Raw genomic sequence first — 14,434 nt, 5'->3', positions numbered from 1 at the left:
AGTGATTAGTGAAATCAACACTGAGGTCTTACTGCATGTGAGTGTCCACCTATTACAATCACAAGTCCGATCAACAACCACTGTCATTTATAAGTGAAAACTGATCCATATAAGGACAGAACTGGGTGGGACATCGCAGCCTGCCTTTGATGGGATAGGTGATGCTTATGACAGGACTGCAGTATGTGGTGGTGGTGGTCGGAGGATGTATGGGACAAGTCTTGCATCTAGGTCTATTACAGGGATATGAGCCATGAGGCAAGGGGTTGGGAGCAGGGATTGAATAGGGATTGTTACAGCATAAAGTCAGCATCAGCACACCAGTTGGGAATGACAGAGAAGAGGCGGCTGTGAGAAGAGGTCAGCCAACTGCACGCTAAACAACCTCCCTCAGGATGACAACACGAGAGCAGCGGCCCCTAGATTAAGAGGACATAAGCACTGCACTTGATTGATGGCAGCCCACGGTATTCTCTAAGTAGCACAGACTTGTATTTGTCTCTTCTGAAGAAGACTAATTATTTTGTATGTCGCCCTTTCCTTGCGACACAGCTATCAAAGTTAAGTATTGTAATCGTTTTGTTGTAATAAAACTCTTAATACAAATTGTTTGATTGGTTGGTTGTATAGCAAACCGAGTATGCAGGATTCCTAGACACAAATGAATAACTTAGTGACAATTTGTTAACATTCGAACCCCAGCCATCAGCTGCCACCAGTTGTCTCTGTTTTGTTTTGTCGTGGACTTTTGTGTTTTGCTGGCGCCTTAATTCTACTCTTCTCAGGAATGTGTTTGCGTGTTTTAACAATGTCTTTTACAGTGTTTCTTTCTATTCAGTGTTTTTATGTGGGTGTTGCAGAAATTTTCTTTGCTTGTGTGCTTGTTTCTACTGCTTGCAGTCTCTGTTTCTTGCATTTGCCTATTCCAAAACAAGCAAACCATCTTTCCCAAGCCCTGCTCAGGCGCCTCAGCTGCAAGCGATAGATGCATGCAGCTAACACAGATGTTTCAGTTTCAGACGCTGCAGACTGCAAAATTTCTAAACACGGTACAGCAGTTACTCGCCAACCAAGACACAAGTACAGTGCGACCACCCAACCAACATGCAACAATTGTAGCTCTGAGTGCCATATCGCCTTTTCATCAGTTTAACAAAAAAGAAGAGGAATGGTTCGAGTGGTCACAACTGTATGAAGCCCACATCATTGCTCACAAAGTATCAGGTACTGTGAAACCACATTACTTTTTGTCAAGGGTAGGAAGTGCAGTCTTTCATCTGTTCAGAAATTCTTCCCTAATACCACTCCGAGTGAACTTTCCCATGATCAGGTTGTAGGTTCTCCAACTAACTATTATGACCAACAAGTGAATGTGTTGGCAGCTAGGTACCAATTCTTTCATTGCAAGAAAAGGCCAGAACAAACTTATTGTTAGTGTGTAACAGATTTTCAGGGTATGATAAGAAAATGCAAATTCGAATGTGCTTGTGGTGATTTATATTCACATATTATATTGTGTGATGTGATCGTGTACAATGTAACTGATGTCAATCTGTTCTCTAACAGATTTTGAAACAGTCAGATCCATCATTTCATCACATAGTGCAAATTCTATATCAGTATGATTCAGGTGCCTGGTGGCCGATAAATCTGAGTACCGGTAACCGCCAATTTATTGGGTTGAGTCATCCCTTGCTCACAACCGGCCCAGTAGGCAGCAACAACACCCAGGCACCAAGCAATGTAAACAGTTCCCTAAACAGGTGGCTACAACAGTGAACAGAATGAAGTCATGCCCTCGGTGCTATTCAAGGCACAAATGCCAAGATTGCCTGTCCAGACAAGCACAGTGTTACGCTTGTGGCAAGGAAGGTCACGTACAATCTGTGTATTTACAACGGAACAAATGTAAGTATTCTGCCCACTCACAAAAATCTAGTCACAAGGCCCATGTAATCAATGCAGTGTTCAAAGCCTGCTGCAGGCATTAGCGAAACTAGCAAGCAAACAGTTTCCCTAGTGCTACGCCAGTCCAACAATCTTTTTGTTCACTTGCATTTTAATGGAAAATGTGTGAAATTTCAGTCTGACATGGGTACCTCTGTTACATTGCTGAATCATAACACACATGAACTATTAGGCTCCCCACGTCTGTCTAAAACTAGCATGTACCTGACGGCGGTAATGGACAAGATATTCTCATTCTCAGAAAATGTACTTTGCCTGCCACGTATCGCTCACATACACGAACTGTGACTTTCATGGTGCTACAATCAAATGATTGTGAGAACATATTTGGCCTTGATTTGTTTGGCTTTAAAACTCAGGACAAGGTGTTGTCAGTGACTGCATTCAATGCCAAAGACAATGTAGCCAGCTTGCTGAGAGTATTCCCTGAACTCTTTTCTGAAGGTTTAGTCAAGACTAACGATTTTTTTGCACATATTATTATGAAAGACAATGTTAAGCTGAAATTTTGCTGCACCAGAACTGGTCCCATTACATTATGGGACAAAGTGGCTGCTGAACTCAGAGAATCGCAAGACAGCAGAGCTATTGTGCCCATACAAGCTAGTCAATGGGCAACTCCACTGGTTTTGCTCCCCAAACCTTCAGGTTGTATTTGCCTCTGTGTTGACTAAGTCTACAGTCAACCCACAAACTGCGATTGCTACTCATCCATTGCCATGCCCACAGGATCTCATGGACAGATTAGGCACTGGTCGCTACTTTTCAAAAATTGATTTGTGCGATGCATATCTTCAAATACCACTAGATGAAGAATCTAACGCTGTATGTGTTGTGGACACTCATATGGGCTTGTTTAAATTTTTGCATTTTCCTTTTGGCAGTGCTTCCACACCCAACATTTTCCAACAGTATTTAGAACATACGACTGCTTAAGTACCAAAAAGTTTAAACTATTTGGATGATATTGTTGTAGCAGTTCATACTGCAAATTTTCGTGCTTCGTTTTGTGTGTTATCTGATGCAGGACTAAAGTGTAGACTGTACAAATGTTTTTTTTTTTTTTTAAACATGAGTTGCAGTATCTTGGTCATGTCAGTCAGTCAATGTGTACATCCTCTTTAGTCACATTTGTTAGCCATACGTGACCTACCAGTTCATCGCAATGTCACAGAATTTCAGTCAGTGTAAGGGAAAATGAACTATTATATGTGCTCAATATCGATTGCTGCACGAATTTCAGCTCCATTGCATCGCTTGTGTTGCAAGAACGTCCCCTTTGTTTGGAGAGATGAGTGCTAAGAAGCTTTTCAAAAACTTAAAGATGCATTGGTCAGTGATTGATGCTTGGTTCACTTTGATCCTGACAAACCGGTTGTGTTGCAAGTTGATTCTTCTTCTTACGGAATCGGTGCAGTGTTTTCACACAGATTTGGTGATAAAGACAGGCCTATTGCTTTCGCATCAAAAATGTTGTCCACAGCTCAGTGTAACCATTCACAGATAGAGAAAGAGGCATTGGCTATTGTGTATGGTGTCACCAAATTACACCACTATTTGTATGACAGAAAATTCTACTTAGTAATGGATCACAGCCCATGCAGTCCTTGTTTCATCCAAAGAAGCTGGTTCCTCTATGAACTGCCCAAAAATTACAAAGATGGGCTTTGTTGATGTCTCAATACCAGTACGAGATTCTGTATTGTCCCACAGCTTAAAATGGTAAAGTGAAAGCACTTTCATGTCTTCCGATTGGCCCTGATACAGACTTTGATGCTTCTGCTGAATCTTCTCATCACATCGATGCTCACAATTCTGAACTATAGGAAAACTGCACAGAGAACGGAAGCTGATTCAAATTTGAACATTTTGTTAACATACATTCACACAGCTTGGCCTCACTCATTGCATAACATAAAGAACTCTGTAGTGCACTGACACTTCGCACAACAACATACTCTCACTACACAGCAAGGTATGATTCTTGTTCAGAATGACAGTGAACAGTCAAGTGTGTTTATCCCCAAAGTTTTGCAAAAAGAAGTGTTGCAGTTACTTCACCAAGGACACTGGAGGATTGTTTGTACAAAACAGTTAACGTGTCAACACTACTTGGCAGCGTATGGACACCCAAATAGATAAGCCAATGTCACAAATATTCTCTGCCTGGCCTAAGTCGCAATCACAGTGGCAACGTGTGCACAGAGAATTTGCGGGATCTTTTCGGAACAATCGTTGGTTGATTATGGTAGACTCTTACAGCAAGTTTCCTTTTGCTGTGCCAATGAGCTAAATGATGTCACAAAGCACAGCTCAGGCGTTGTCTTCTATTTTTTGCCTAAAGTCATAGTGTTGGAAAATAACCCTTGGTTTACATCGAATGAATTTGAAACATTCTGTGAACACAATGGCATACAGCATCTAACTAGTGCACTGTTCCATCCACAGTCAAACGGCGAAGCGGAACGTTTTGTCAAAACCTTCAAGCGGCAGTTGGCCAAACTTTGCACCGCTCACACCAGAGAGCAAACATTTCGACTGTTTCCCACCTCCTGTCATTTGTATCCACGAGATGAACCTTTGGTATCAGAATTGCTTCACAGCTCCTGCCATTGGACACTGCTCGACCCACCTCAGCATCCAGCACCAATTTTTTTCAGGTTTTTTTGTGACAGCAGACAGTGGGCACAAGGCGAGATCTTTCGTTGGCTTGGCACATGCATTATCTCATTGCAGGCCCAGAGAGATTTCTGTGCCGACCTTACAATCAAATTTGCCATTGTTACGTGCACGGCGATCCTTCTGTATCTCTTCCTCCAGATTCACAAATCCCAAGGACAGTGTGGCCACAGCAGCTGCCAGAGGGTGTCAGCACGACACTGCAGGACGACCCCATGGAGATGGAGCCTTCGCCTCCTCTCGTCCTACTGATGGAGCTGGCTCCACCCACATTGCAGTGGCCAACATCTTCTACATCATGTTATGGGCCTCAGGAAGTGGACACATACCCTTATGGGCATTTTCCAGGAAACGTTTCCATCAGAGTGAAGGCTGAATGGTGGCTTATGACTGGATGTCTGATGTCCCCTGCAGCTACAGCTTCTGGTCCATGAGAGTGTCCACACCCCTGCTTCTCCCCCTCCCCGTTCCTGTGCTCCATATATGACAACAGTCAGTCACTTTGGGGGTGGAGGAATGCTGCAGCGTAAAGTCAGCACTGGCACACTAGTCGGGAATGACAGAGAAGAGACAGCTGTGAGAAGAGGTCAGCCAACCACATGCTGAGCGACCTCCCCCAAGGATACAATGCAACAGCAGTGGCCCCTAGATGAAAAGGACATAAGCGCCACGCTCGACTGAGGGCAGCCCACTTTGATAGCAGCCTCAATGTTAGCCACTTCATTAGCCAACACATTGTAGCATCTATCATTCTTGATGTAGCACAGACTTGAGTTTGTCTATTCTGAAGAAGACTGATTATTTTGTCTATCACCCTTTGCTTGAAACACATCTATCAAACTTAAGTATTGTAACTGTTTTGTTGTAACAAAGCTCATTAATGCGAGTTGTTTGATTGTTTGTCTAGCGAACTGAGTATGCAGGATTCCTAGACACAACAGGGATAGAGGAGGATGTTGTAGGTTCAGTGGGTGGTGGAATACCACTGTGGGAGAACAGGGAAGGTTAACAAGCAGTACATTCCTTATTTCAGAGGTAGTCGAAACCCTGGCTGAGAAAGTGATTCAGTTGCTCCACCCCTGCGTACTACTGAGACATGAGGGCATGCTCCTCTGTGACAGGATAGTAGGACTTTTGGAGGCGATGGCTGACTGGAGGGATAGGGTACCAGATATCTGTTTCTGAGCGAGGTTGTATAGTCTCCACCTGAAATGAATGTATGATTTCTTCTGACGTGTCAGGAGCTACACGTCTAGTTAATCAAATCTAATGATGGAGCCGAAACAGTGAAATAGTCAAGGAAAAAAGAAAAAAAAAACTTATTTATTGCACCACACACTGACACAAGTTTACTGTCTACAAGATGATTTACCACGTCTAAACTGTTGTTTCTTATATACTTTTTAATAATCACATGTGAGTTCATATGTTGTTTCAAAGAGACTTTTTAAAGTTATCAGTTAAAATTTGATTGCTTTTACAATTTTACAGAATTTGGTTCTATAATATGTTACAGTACAAGGCGTTTCAATCCTTCTGGGTCAAATTGAAAGAAGTGACAGTGAGTCAACAACCGATTATATTGAGATAGGGTGCTTATTTGTGTGTACTGCATAACAACAACGTAGATCATAGTAATTGTGCAAAGTGACAACCGCCTGTTGCCAACATGTATGTCATTGACACATAAAGTTCTGCCACACTCTCCAAAGATCCCTGGTGTCTGTTGTACCAGGAGACAAGCAGCTTGCATTTTAGCAAGCAAATTTTTATCCATTCCTACCAGGATTTCATAGACCTACATCTTGTTGTAACCCCAGAGGAAAAAGTCTAGAGATGCGAGACATGGTGATTGTGCTGGCCATGGGACAGCACTTCCCCTTCCAATCCAACGATGAGGATACATGTTGTTCAGCTGCTTGTGAACATTAATGTCGAAGTAGGCTGGTATATTGTCATGTTCAAACCACATCCTTTTGCACACAACAAGGGGTACAGTCTCCAAGAATTATGGCAGCACGTCTCACAGGAACACTAGGTAATGTTGACCAGTCAAACAGGAATATAGCAAATAAGATCCTATTAGGTGATCACTACCAATGCACGAATGTATGCTGGGCAGAGAATTGTTGCTAGTGGCCACCAGTGTGGGTGGCATGGGGATTGTCCTCACTCCAGACATGGTTGTTACAGCTGTTGAAAATACCATCACAGGTGAATGAGGCCTCATCCACGAACAATAAAAACTGTACAAAGTTTGGCACTACAGGACTGTGATGGATAATCCATCCACAAAAGTGAGACGGGGCTCAAAATTCACTAGTCCCAATGCTTGCACACATTCTTTATGATAGGTAAGTTATACTTGTTCCTCAGTACTCTCCACAGTGTACTAGTACTCTCCACACTGTACCCCTGGGATCTTTGCAAGAGTGCGGCAGAACTGCATGCACCATTGTAATACATGCATTGAGACTGGCGGTCATCGATTTGAACAATTACTATGAGCTACGTTGCTGTTAAGATGCATCCATATGATGCCTTTTTTGTGTTCAACTTTGCACAAGTGTGTAAATTTCTAACAGTGCAACTACGCGTGTGCATTTGTGCCTACATAATTTCCTGGAAATGGAGGCTGTGCATAAAATGCACTTTTTAGCAGACAACAGGTAGCCGAGGCCCACATGTGTTCGATTGTGTAATGTGTTGAGCTTAGACTGTGAAGCAAATTATGCGCAATAATGTCTGCTGACTCCTAAGGAAGCATACTTAAGTTTATACATGATTACAGACAAAGAAGAAAGTAGTACGGAGTGCCCCTTCTGAAGATTACTTGAATAAAAATTTGAGATTTGTTTTCCTGAGTGTCAAATACTATACAAATATTTAGAAGTAGAAAAACTGAGAAGAATAAGCCAAAAACTTATGAAAAGTGTGAGCCTATATGAAAACTGGATGAATATTCATGCTACAGCAACTTAAAAGCACAACTGGGAAGCCTGACATTTGGTGGGGGGGAGGGGGGGGGGGGGGAAGCTGATTCTCATGACTATGAAAGTCCCAGAGTTTTCAAGTGGAAGGATGTTAATCTTCCTATCATCTTTCATCATTAAAGTTACATAAGCAAATAAAATGCAAACGACGCATTGAAAGTTAATTAACCTTCCTATAATGATTAAGAACCTCCCCCTTCAATATTTCTCAATTTCAGGAATAACTACTGAAATGATTTCAGGAATAACTACTGAAATGCTTTGTTTTGAAATGAAGAATAGAAACTGGTATATAAGTCACTATTTAATAGCTAACAAAATTTTATTGCCAGGCTTATCACTGTAGGTTCTCAAGCAGAAATCTAAAGTCTCACTGTGATCTCCTTTGAAATTTGCTCACAAAATATTATCACCACCTTGTATCTCTCATACTGTTGTTATTTAGATACTCATTTACCTACAGTCACTTTTGTGCTTTCTCTTTCTGTCACCTTTTCATCACAATAAACACAACAGAAGCTCCCAACCAAAGAAGGGAATTCATAGCAGATTGCTTCCACACTGAAGCAATGTATGGACACGAGAACACCCATGCATACATGTAGTCTACCCACAAATTTTTGTGCACGCTCTTTTATTCCCATGCATCTGTTATTATACATGACAAAAGAGGCATCATGTGGACATATGTTTATGTGGTGTGTGCTGAATGTCCATAACACAATAAGCATATATTTCTGACCACTGGTTCCCTATCTCAATGTAATCAGTTGTGGATCAGCTATCAATTGTTTCAATTTGACACAAAAGGTTTGAGGCACTTTGCATTTATAAATCAGTTAACATTCTGAAATATCACAATTATCTTGACCGAATTACAAAAAATGCCTTTCTACAACAATGTTTGAATTACTTTGGTTAATAACTTTATAAATACTGTTTTGCTTTGATCACTAACATGAATTTTGAAACTTTATGGTTAGCTAAAGAACACTAGCTATCACGTTTCCATGTACAAATTTCGTAAATGCTAGGTTAGGCATTTGTCTACATATGTCTTAACGTATTTTCAGTTAATGATTAGATATAATGTTATGTTAATGATATTTCATGTTAATTACTCTCCCGGTGACTTAAATTCACCAATGCAGTGAATAAACAATATTACAACACAGGCTCATACATTTACACAATTTAGTGTAACCTTTGCAATGTAGTATCATATACATCAAAAAGATCCAAATTACAGTTCTTGTTAAATATTTCCTATTCTCACATTCTATGTTGGTTGACTGTGGAAAGATTTCAGATGCAGCTGCTTATTAATTCTGACCACCTGTACTGGAGTACTATGTCGGAACAAACACATGTGTCTCCCAGTTGTAGACTTCTTCACCACTACTTCTGTGCTAGCTGAAATGTTACTTTAGGGAAGGGACATAAAGTTCTTCTACATAAATTATGTATGTCTTGATTTTCATTACAATATGAAGACATTTCACACGCAATTTGTTTACAGAAGTTTATAGGAGACTGTACACAAAAGCAGTCTCTTTCAGTACAGTTCTCTCAAACGAGTACTGCCTTCATTTACTGTGACAGCTCCACAGTTGTCACAATGTTTGCTGTTCTGTGGCCCGCACTGCAATTCCTGGACATGAGTGTAGGAGCATGGAATAACTGCCCAAACAACATATTGCAACCATCTACATCTGTGCACATCTACGACAGAAACAAATTCTGCCACAGTATGCGTGACAAAATTTAAAACACCCTCTTCCTACAGTCACAAAGGTGATATGTAGGTCAGGAGACACGGGGTAATGCATCATTTTCCTCAAAACGGTATGTTACAGCACAATATATGATTTGACTTGTTTCACATTTCTAAAGGCTCTGCTTCATGACTGGCTTTATTGATCATAATGTGTGATCAAATGAATAACACCTGCTTACACAAAGATGTCTACATGTGATTACGATTAAACAATGTAAAGTCCAGGTAGGAATATCAACAATGTAGGAGAAAACAGATTGCTACTTACCATAAAAAAGACATGTCAAGTTGCCGACAGGCACAATTAAAAGACACTTACATAAAGCTTTTGGCCACAGCCTTCATCAGTAAAAAAGAGACACACCATTCACACACATACAACCGACAACTCAAGCATCTTGGACCACAATGTCAATGCTATGAGTATGATTATTATGTTTCTTTTCTTATCTGCAGATTGTTACTGGAATTTTTATCATGTCCTTTATGTTCAAGGTCCTCATATCTTTAACTCTAAAACTAAAATTACACTAAATAGAAAAATTCTAAAATTAAACAACAATTAAACAAGAAAATGAGATGATCTTCTTTTACTACATAATGGCAAACGTAAAAGTGAACCAAAGGGAAAAACGAATTCTAGCTTTAGGAATACGACATTTCTTCATCAAAAATCGAGAGAAGTTTTAAAAAATGAAACTATTCCAGAATTATGTCAATAACTCAAGTTGGTTCAGAGTCAATGGAGGCACAGTGGTAAATTGAAAGAGAAAGCAACTATGAAAGCACAGTTGTGAACAACGAGTTTGGTAGCTGTAGTCAATTAACAAGGGTGGTTTGACTGCAAGTCTTCAAGCACGGTGCCATTGAAGACTCTGGTTTAGCCTGATATAAAATATTGCATGGATCCAAAATATCTATTTAACTTTTAAAAAATAAAAACTTAGATTAGGATGTCATCTGCAGTACATTTTAAACTCCTGTGAAATTACACACACACACACACACACACACACACACACACTCACTTTTTTGAATTATTTACACAAAAATTCTAACACAGACTACCCTTCAAGCAGAACAACAAATTAAATCATCATCATCATCATCATCATCCATTTGACTCACCCAGACAGTAGATTTACGTTATGTGATTAATGTTCTGACCTATTTAGCGGAACCCGAAACCCCACCACCCTATGGCGCAAGTCCAGGAATCTGTAGCCTACACGGTCGCAGAACTGTCTGAGCCTCTGATTCAAGACCCTCCACTCGGCTCTGTACCAAAGGTTCGCAATTGGTCCTGTCGACGATGCTGCAGATGGTGAGCTCTGCCTTCATCTAGCTAGCAAGACTGGCAGTCTTCACCAAATAGATAGCTGCCAGAAACCAGAGACAATCTCTTCCGATCCATAGACACACACGTCATTAGTGCCAACATGAGCCACAACCTGCAGTTCGCTGCACCCTGTACCCTTCATGGCATCCGGAAGGACCCTTTCCACATCTTGGATGACTCTCCCCGGTATGTACATGGAGTGCACAATGGCTTTCTTCCTGCCATACGGATAGTGGCCAATTCCGCCTGAATCTGCACACAACAGGTGCAGTCCCTGTCCATTGCTAACAATTTTTTTCCTCTCTTTTATCTCACAAGCCATTCAAAATAAACAGATGACTGATGTCTATGCGAATTTGCACTACACGGGTACCAAAACGCGATGCTACAACTCTCAAATACTATAATACGCACGAAATTTATGAGTTAAACTATGCAATTACTCAAAAACATTCAGAGAAATCAAGAATTAAACTATGAAACAAATAAGTGAGCTAAGAGTACGGCTTGCTGCTGCTTATCCGAGATGACGGCAGGGAGCTCACTCCCGAACTGTTGTAATACTTTGGGTCCCACAAGTTGGATATTAGTTTTTCCTGGGTGCACACTGACCAATACTTGTCCTTAAACTTTTTCTGGAAGTTTGCCCAAGACGAAAAAGTCTCTATGTTCACTGTGCCCCACTCTGACGCTTCTCCAAAAAGGTACCCCACCGCAAATTCAATCTTTTCAGTTTTTTTGGCAAGGCTTGATTAAACCTTTTCATAAAATGAGTAGGATATACTTCCTCATCTAGCTTAAACTTCGGAAACTGTCTGGATAGTCCAGAATTTGCCCCCCATTGTAGGTCGGTCATTACCTCACTGGTTAACACCATGTTAGGAGAAATCACCTTCTTGTCTACCTTATCCTGGATAAGTTTGAATTCTTTCAATAAATTACCTATTTTTCTCTTAGTATCATTAAGTTATGAAGCTAAATTTGAAGAGATGTTGTTGGGAGTTACCCTCTCGGCAACTTTTCGGTCAATTATTTCCTCTACCTGTTCCTCCAGATTGCTTATATTTACTTTGTCTGAAGTGGCTAGTTTCTCTTTAACATTTCGTTCCATGTCGTCTACTCAAATGGTCACATCTGCAATTTGACACTTGTCCAAACTCTCTTTTAAGGGGTGCAGCCTATGCTTTACAGCATCAAAAGTAACACTGGATACACTTTGAAATGATCCTAACTTTTCGCTAAGTTCAGTTTCTACATTATTAAATTTATCTTCAATATCGAATTCTAGTTTTTTATCTATGTACTGAAATTGGTTATTCTGTGTCCGACTAAAGTCAGTGAACAGTTGGTTTACATGAATGGCAAGGGAATTACTTAATTCGTTCTTTAAATCTAATTTCAAACTCTCCACTTTATCATTTAAGGCATTGAACTTAACATTTAAAACCTCACCCTGTGCTTCTAGTTTTTCACTTAAAGTAGCACTTAGTTCCTTTCTTATACCAACTGAATCCACCTATTGTTCAGCTAATCTATCATTTAACTGAGTATTTACTGAATCTAACTTAAGACTTAGTTCTTGTTTTAAAGTAGCTGAATTTAACTTAAACTCTGAGCTTCTAGATTTTTACTTAAAGTAGTAATTTGGGTGTTTTGAGCTTTGATTAAATTCACTGCTTCAGTCCAGTCTGGCATTTCCCTAGTCACTCTAATAGCGGTGGCTGGTTCTGTGAGTTGCTGTTCTTGATCCACATTCTTCCTACTTTTAGATTGAGTTATCATTAAAACCAAAATTAACCTCTAAGTATAATACCTATACTAAAAGTCTATTATTGAACAGTGTCCTTAATTTCACACTCAATTAACTGTCTTTCACTCACCCGGCATAGAGTTTTAGGTTGCATTGGTGAGCAGGCGTGCAATCTGTGCCGGTGAAATCAAAGGTTAGTTTTAGCATTGGTGAACAGATTTGTAGTCAGCACCAATGAGCAGCAGCTGGTGTCGTCAGTGTCGATTGCTGGTTACAGGGTCCACACCCCCACTATGTGTGTGCGGGCTGCTTACTCCTCACACTGGATCTTCGTCGTTGAATAGGTCTCATCGTAACTCTTCTTAGTCTAAACTGTTGAAATTTTCCTTGTGTCTTTTCTTATATCATATTTATTAATTTTCATTTCTTTTTGCCGTTTATGCAGAATCCAACTCTGTGAACCATTTCCCTGTCTTGTTACTAATGGCTGCTATGGCAACTCACAATATCCTTTTATTTTTATTTTGTTTCGAAATTCCTCTTTCTTCGAGTCTTGATCATGTCAGTCACCATGTTCTAACGGTTTTGGTGACAAGAGAAGCGGTGCAAAGCTGGATTGTAATCTTAACACTTCTCTTACTGCAGTTGACTTACTTGAAACTTTTAGCTGATCCTCTTCTCTAGATATGCGGCTGCATCGATCATCACTGGTTAGAGGAAGTAACAAATACTCTCTCCCTCTCACTGGAAATACCTCGGTGACCTCATACTTACAGTTCAATTTAGGTATATTTTCATCTCCACAAGTTTCACATAAACATACAAATTCTTGTAAGTCAACTATGACAACACCCGTTAGATACAATTAAACATAACCACAATCGTCTGGTTTTAACAAACAAATAATTTATAGATATCCCCTATGACTTGCTTCGTTCAGAGCTAAGATATGAAGTGAGTTAAAAGTCTATAGTCAAATGTTCATTTTTCTTTTTTTTCCCAACAATCCCATTCACTAATACAGCAAAGAGTAGCATTTAATTACTCCATATCCTCTCCCACAGTGTCTGTGGTGCTTAAGGCAAACACTTGTCAGTGTCGTTTGTCTAATGCAGCTCCTGTTTTCCCATGACAAACGTCAATCTTGCATACACAGATATGTGTTGTGCAGTAAATAGGCTCTCTCTCTCACTTATCTCTAGTGTTTGAGGAGGCAGAAAGTTGAGTGGTTCCAGAATTTACGTGTAAATTCTTAAAGCATTACAATTGCCTCAAAACAGTATAAGAAAATCGCACAGAATCGAAACAAGTCATCAGGCTAACAATGTGAATCAGAGTTTTCAAGTTCAAAAATTCAATTTTTTTCTTAGTTTGAGTGTGCCACATTTATAACTGAGCTAAATAGTGATTTGTGTATCTTTCTCTTCTTTACTTTCTAAACTGAAAAAAAAAGAGCAATGAACTACTGGAATAAATCTAACCTGTAAAATCGAAGAGCTACCTCTGGTTGGTCTGTATAAAAGTGTTGCATCCCTATGCATGCTATAGCCTCAACATGGGTGGCATCTTCCTTCAGAATGTCTTTATAATATTTTACAGAGACTGTTATCTTGTTCATGCCCTCAAACAACCTGCAACAAAAAACAAAAAAATTATAACCAGACCAAGTAATATATTTTATTAATGAAAGTTGTTCACATGTCTATATTTTAATTTTTTGTTGAGTTTATATGTACTGTACTTCAGAAAGAAAACTCCTTCTTCAAGGTTCAGGACTCAATGAACCTCTATACATCACATGATGAAGCAGTTTACCTACATTTTTCATGTAAAACTTCCTCACCATTTACCCATCTACATCGTTTCAACTTAAGCACACAAACTGATCAACAGAAACACTGGTCACTCCTTACCTATAAATATTTACA

The 14,434-nt window shown here is 39.9% G+C and overlaps 1 protein-coding gene across 4 annotated transcripts in view; it reads right to left on the bottom strand.

The window, feature by feature from the left end:
• LOC126278299 (tetratricopeptide repeat protein 8) overlaps positions 1-14,434 on the bottom strand; it is a 60,322-nt gene that overhangs the window by 31,511 nt on the left and 14,377 nt on the right. For all 4 annotated transcript variants that reach the window (XM_049978311.1, XM_049978310.1, XM_049978313.1 and 1 more), the window contains exon 5: positions 13,988-14,137. In XM_049978311.1, the coding sequence (XP_049834268.1) occupies positions 13,988-14,137 (150 nt within the window). The remainder of the gene's footprint in view (positions 1-13,987; positions 14,138-14,434) is intronic.

The sequence above is a fragment of the Schistocerca gregaria genome, chromosome 6 (genome assembly GCF_023897955.1).
Source record: "Schistocerca gregaria isolate iqSchGreg1 chromosome 6, iqSchGreg1.2, whole genome shotgun sequence".
In the NCBI taxonomy this organism is placed as follows: Eukaryota; Metazoa; Arthropoda; class Insecta; order Orthoptera; family Acrididae; genus Schistocerca; species Schistocerca gregaria.
This window is presented reverse-complemented; position numbering and strand designations above follow the sequence as displayed.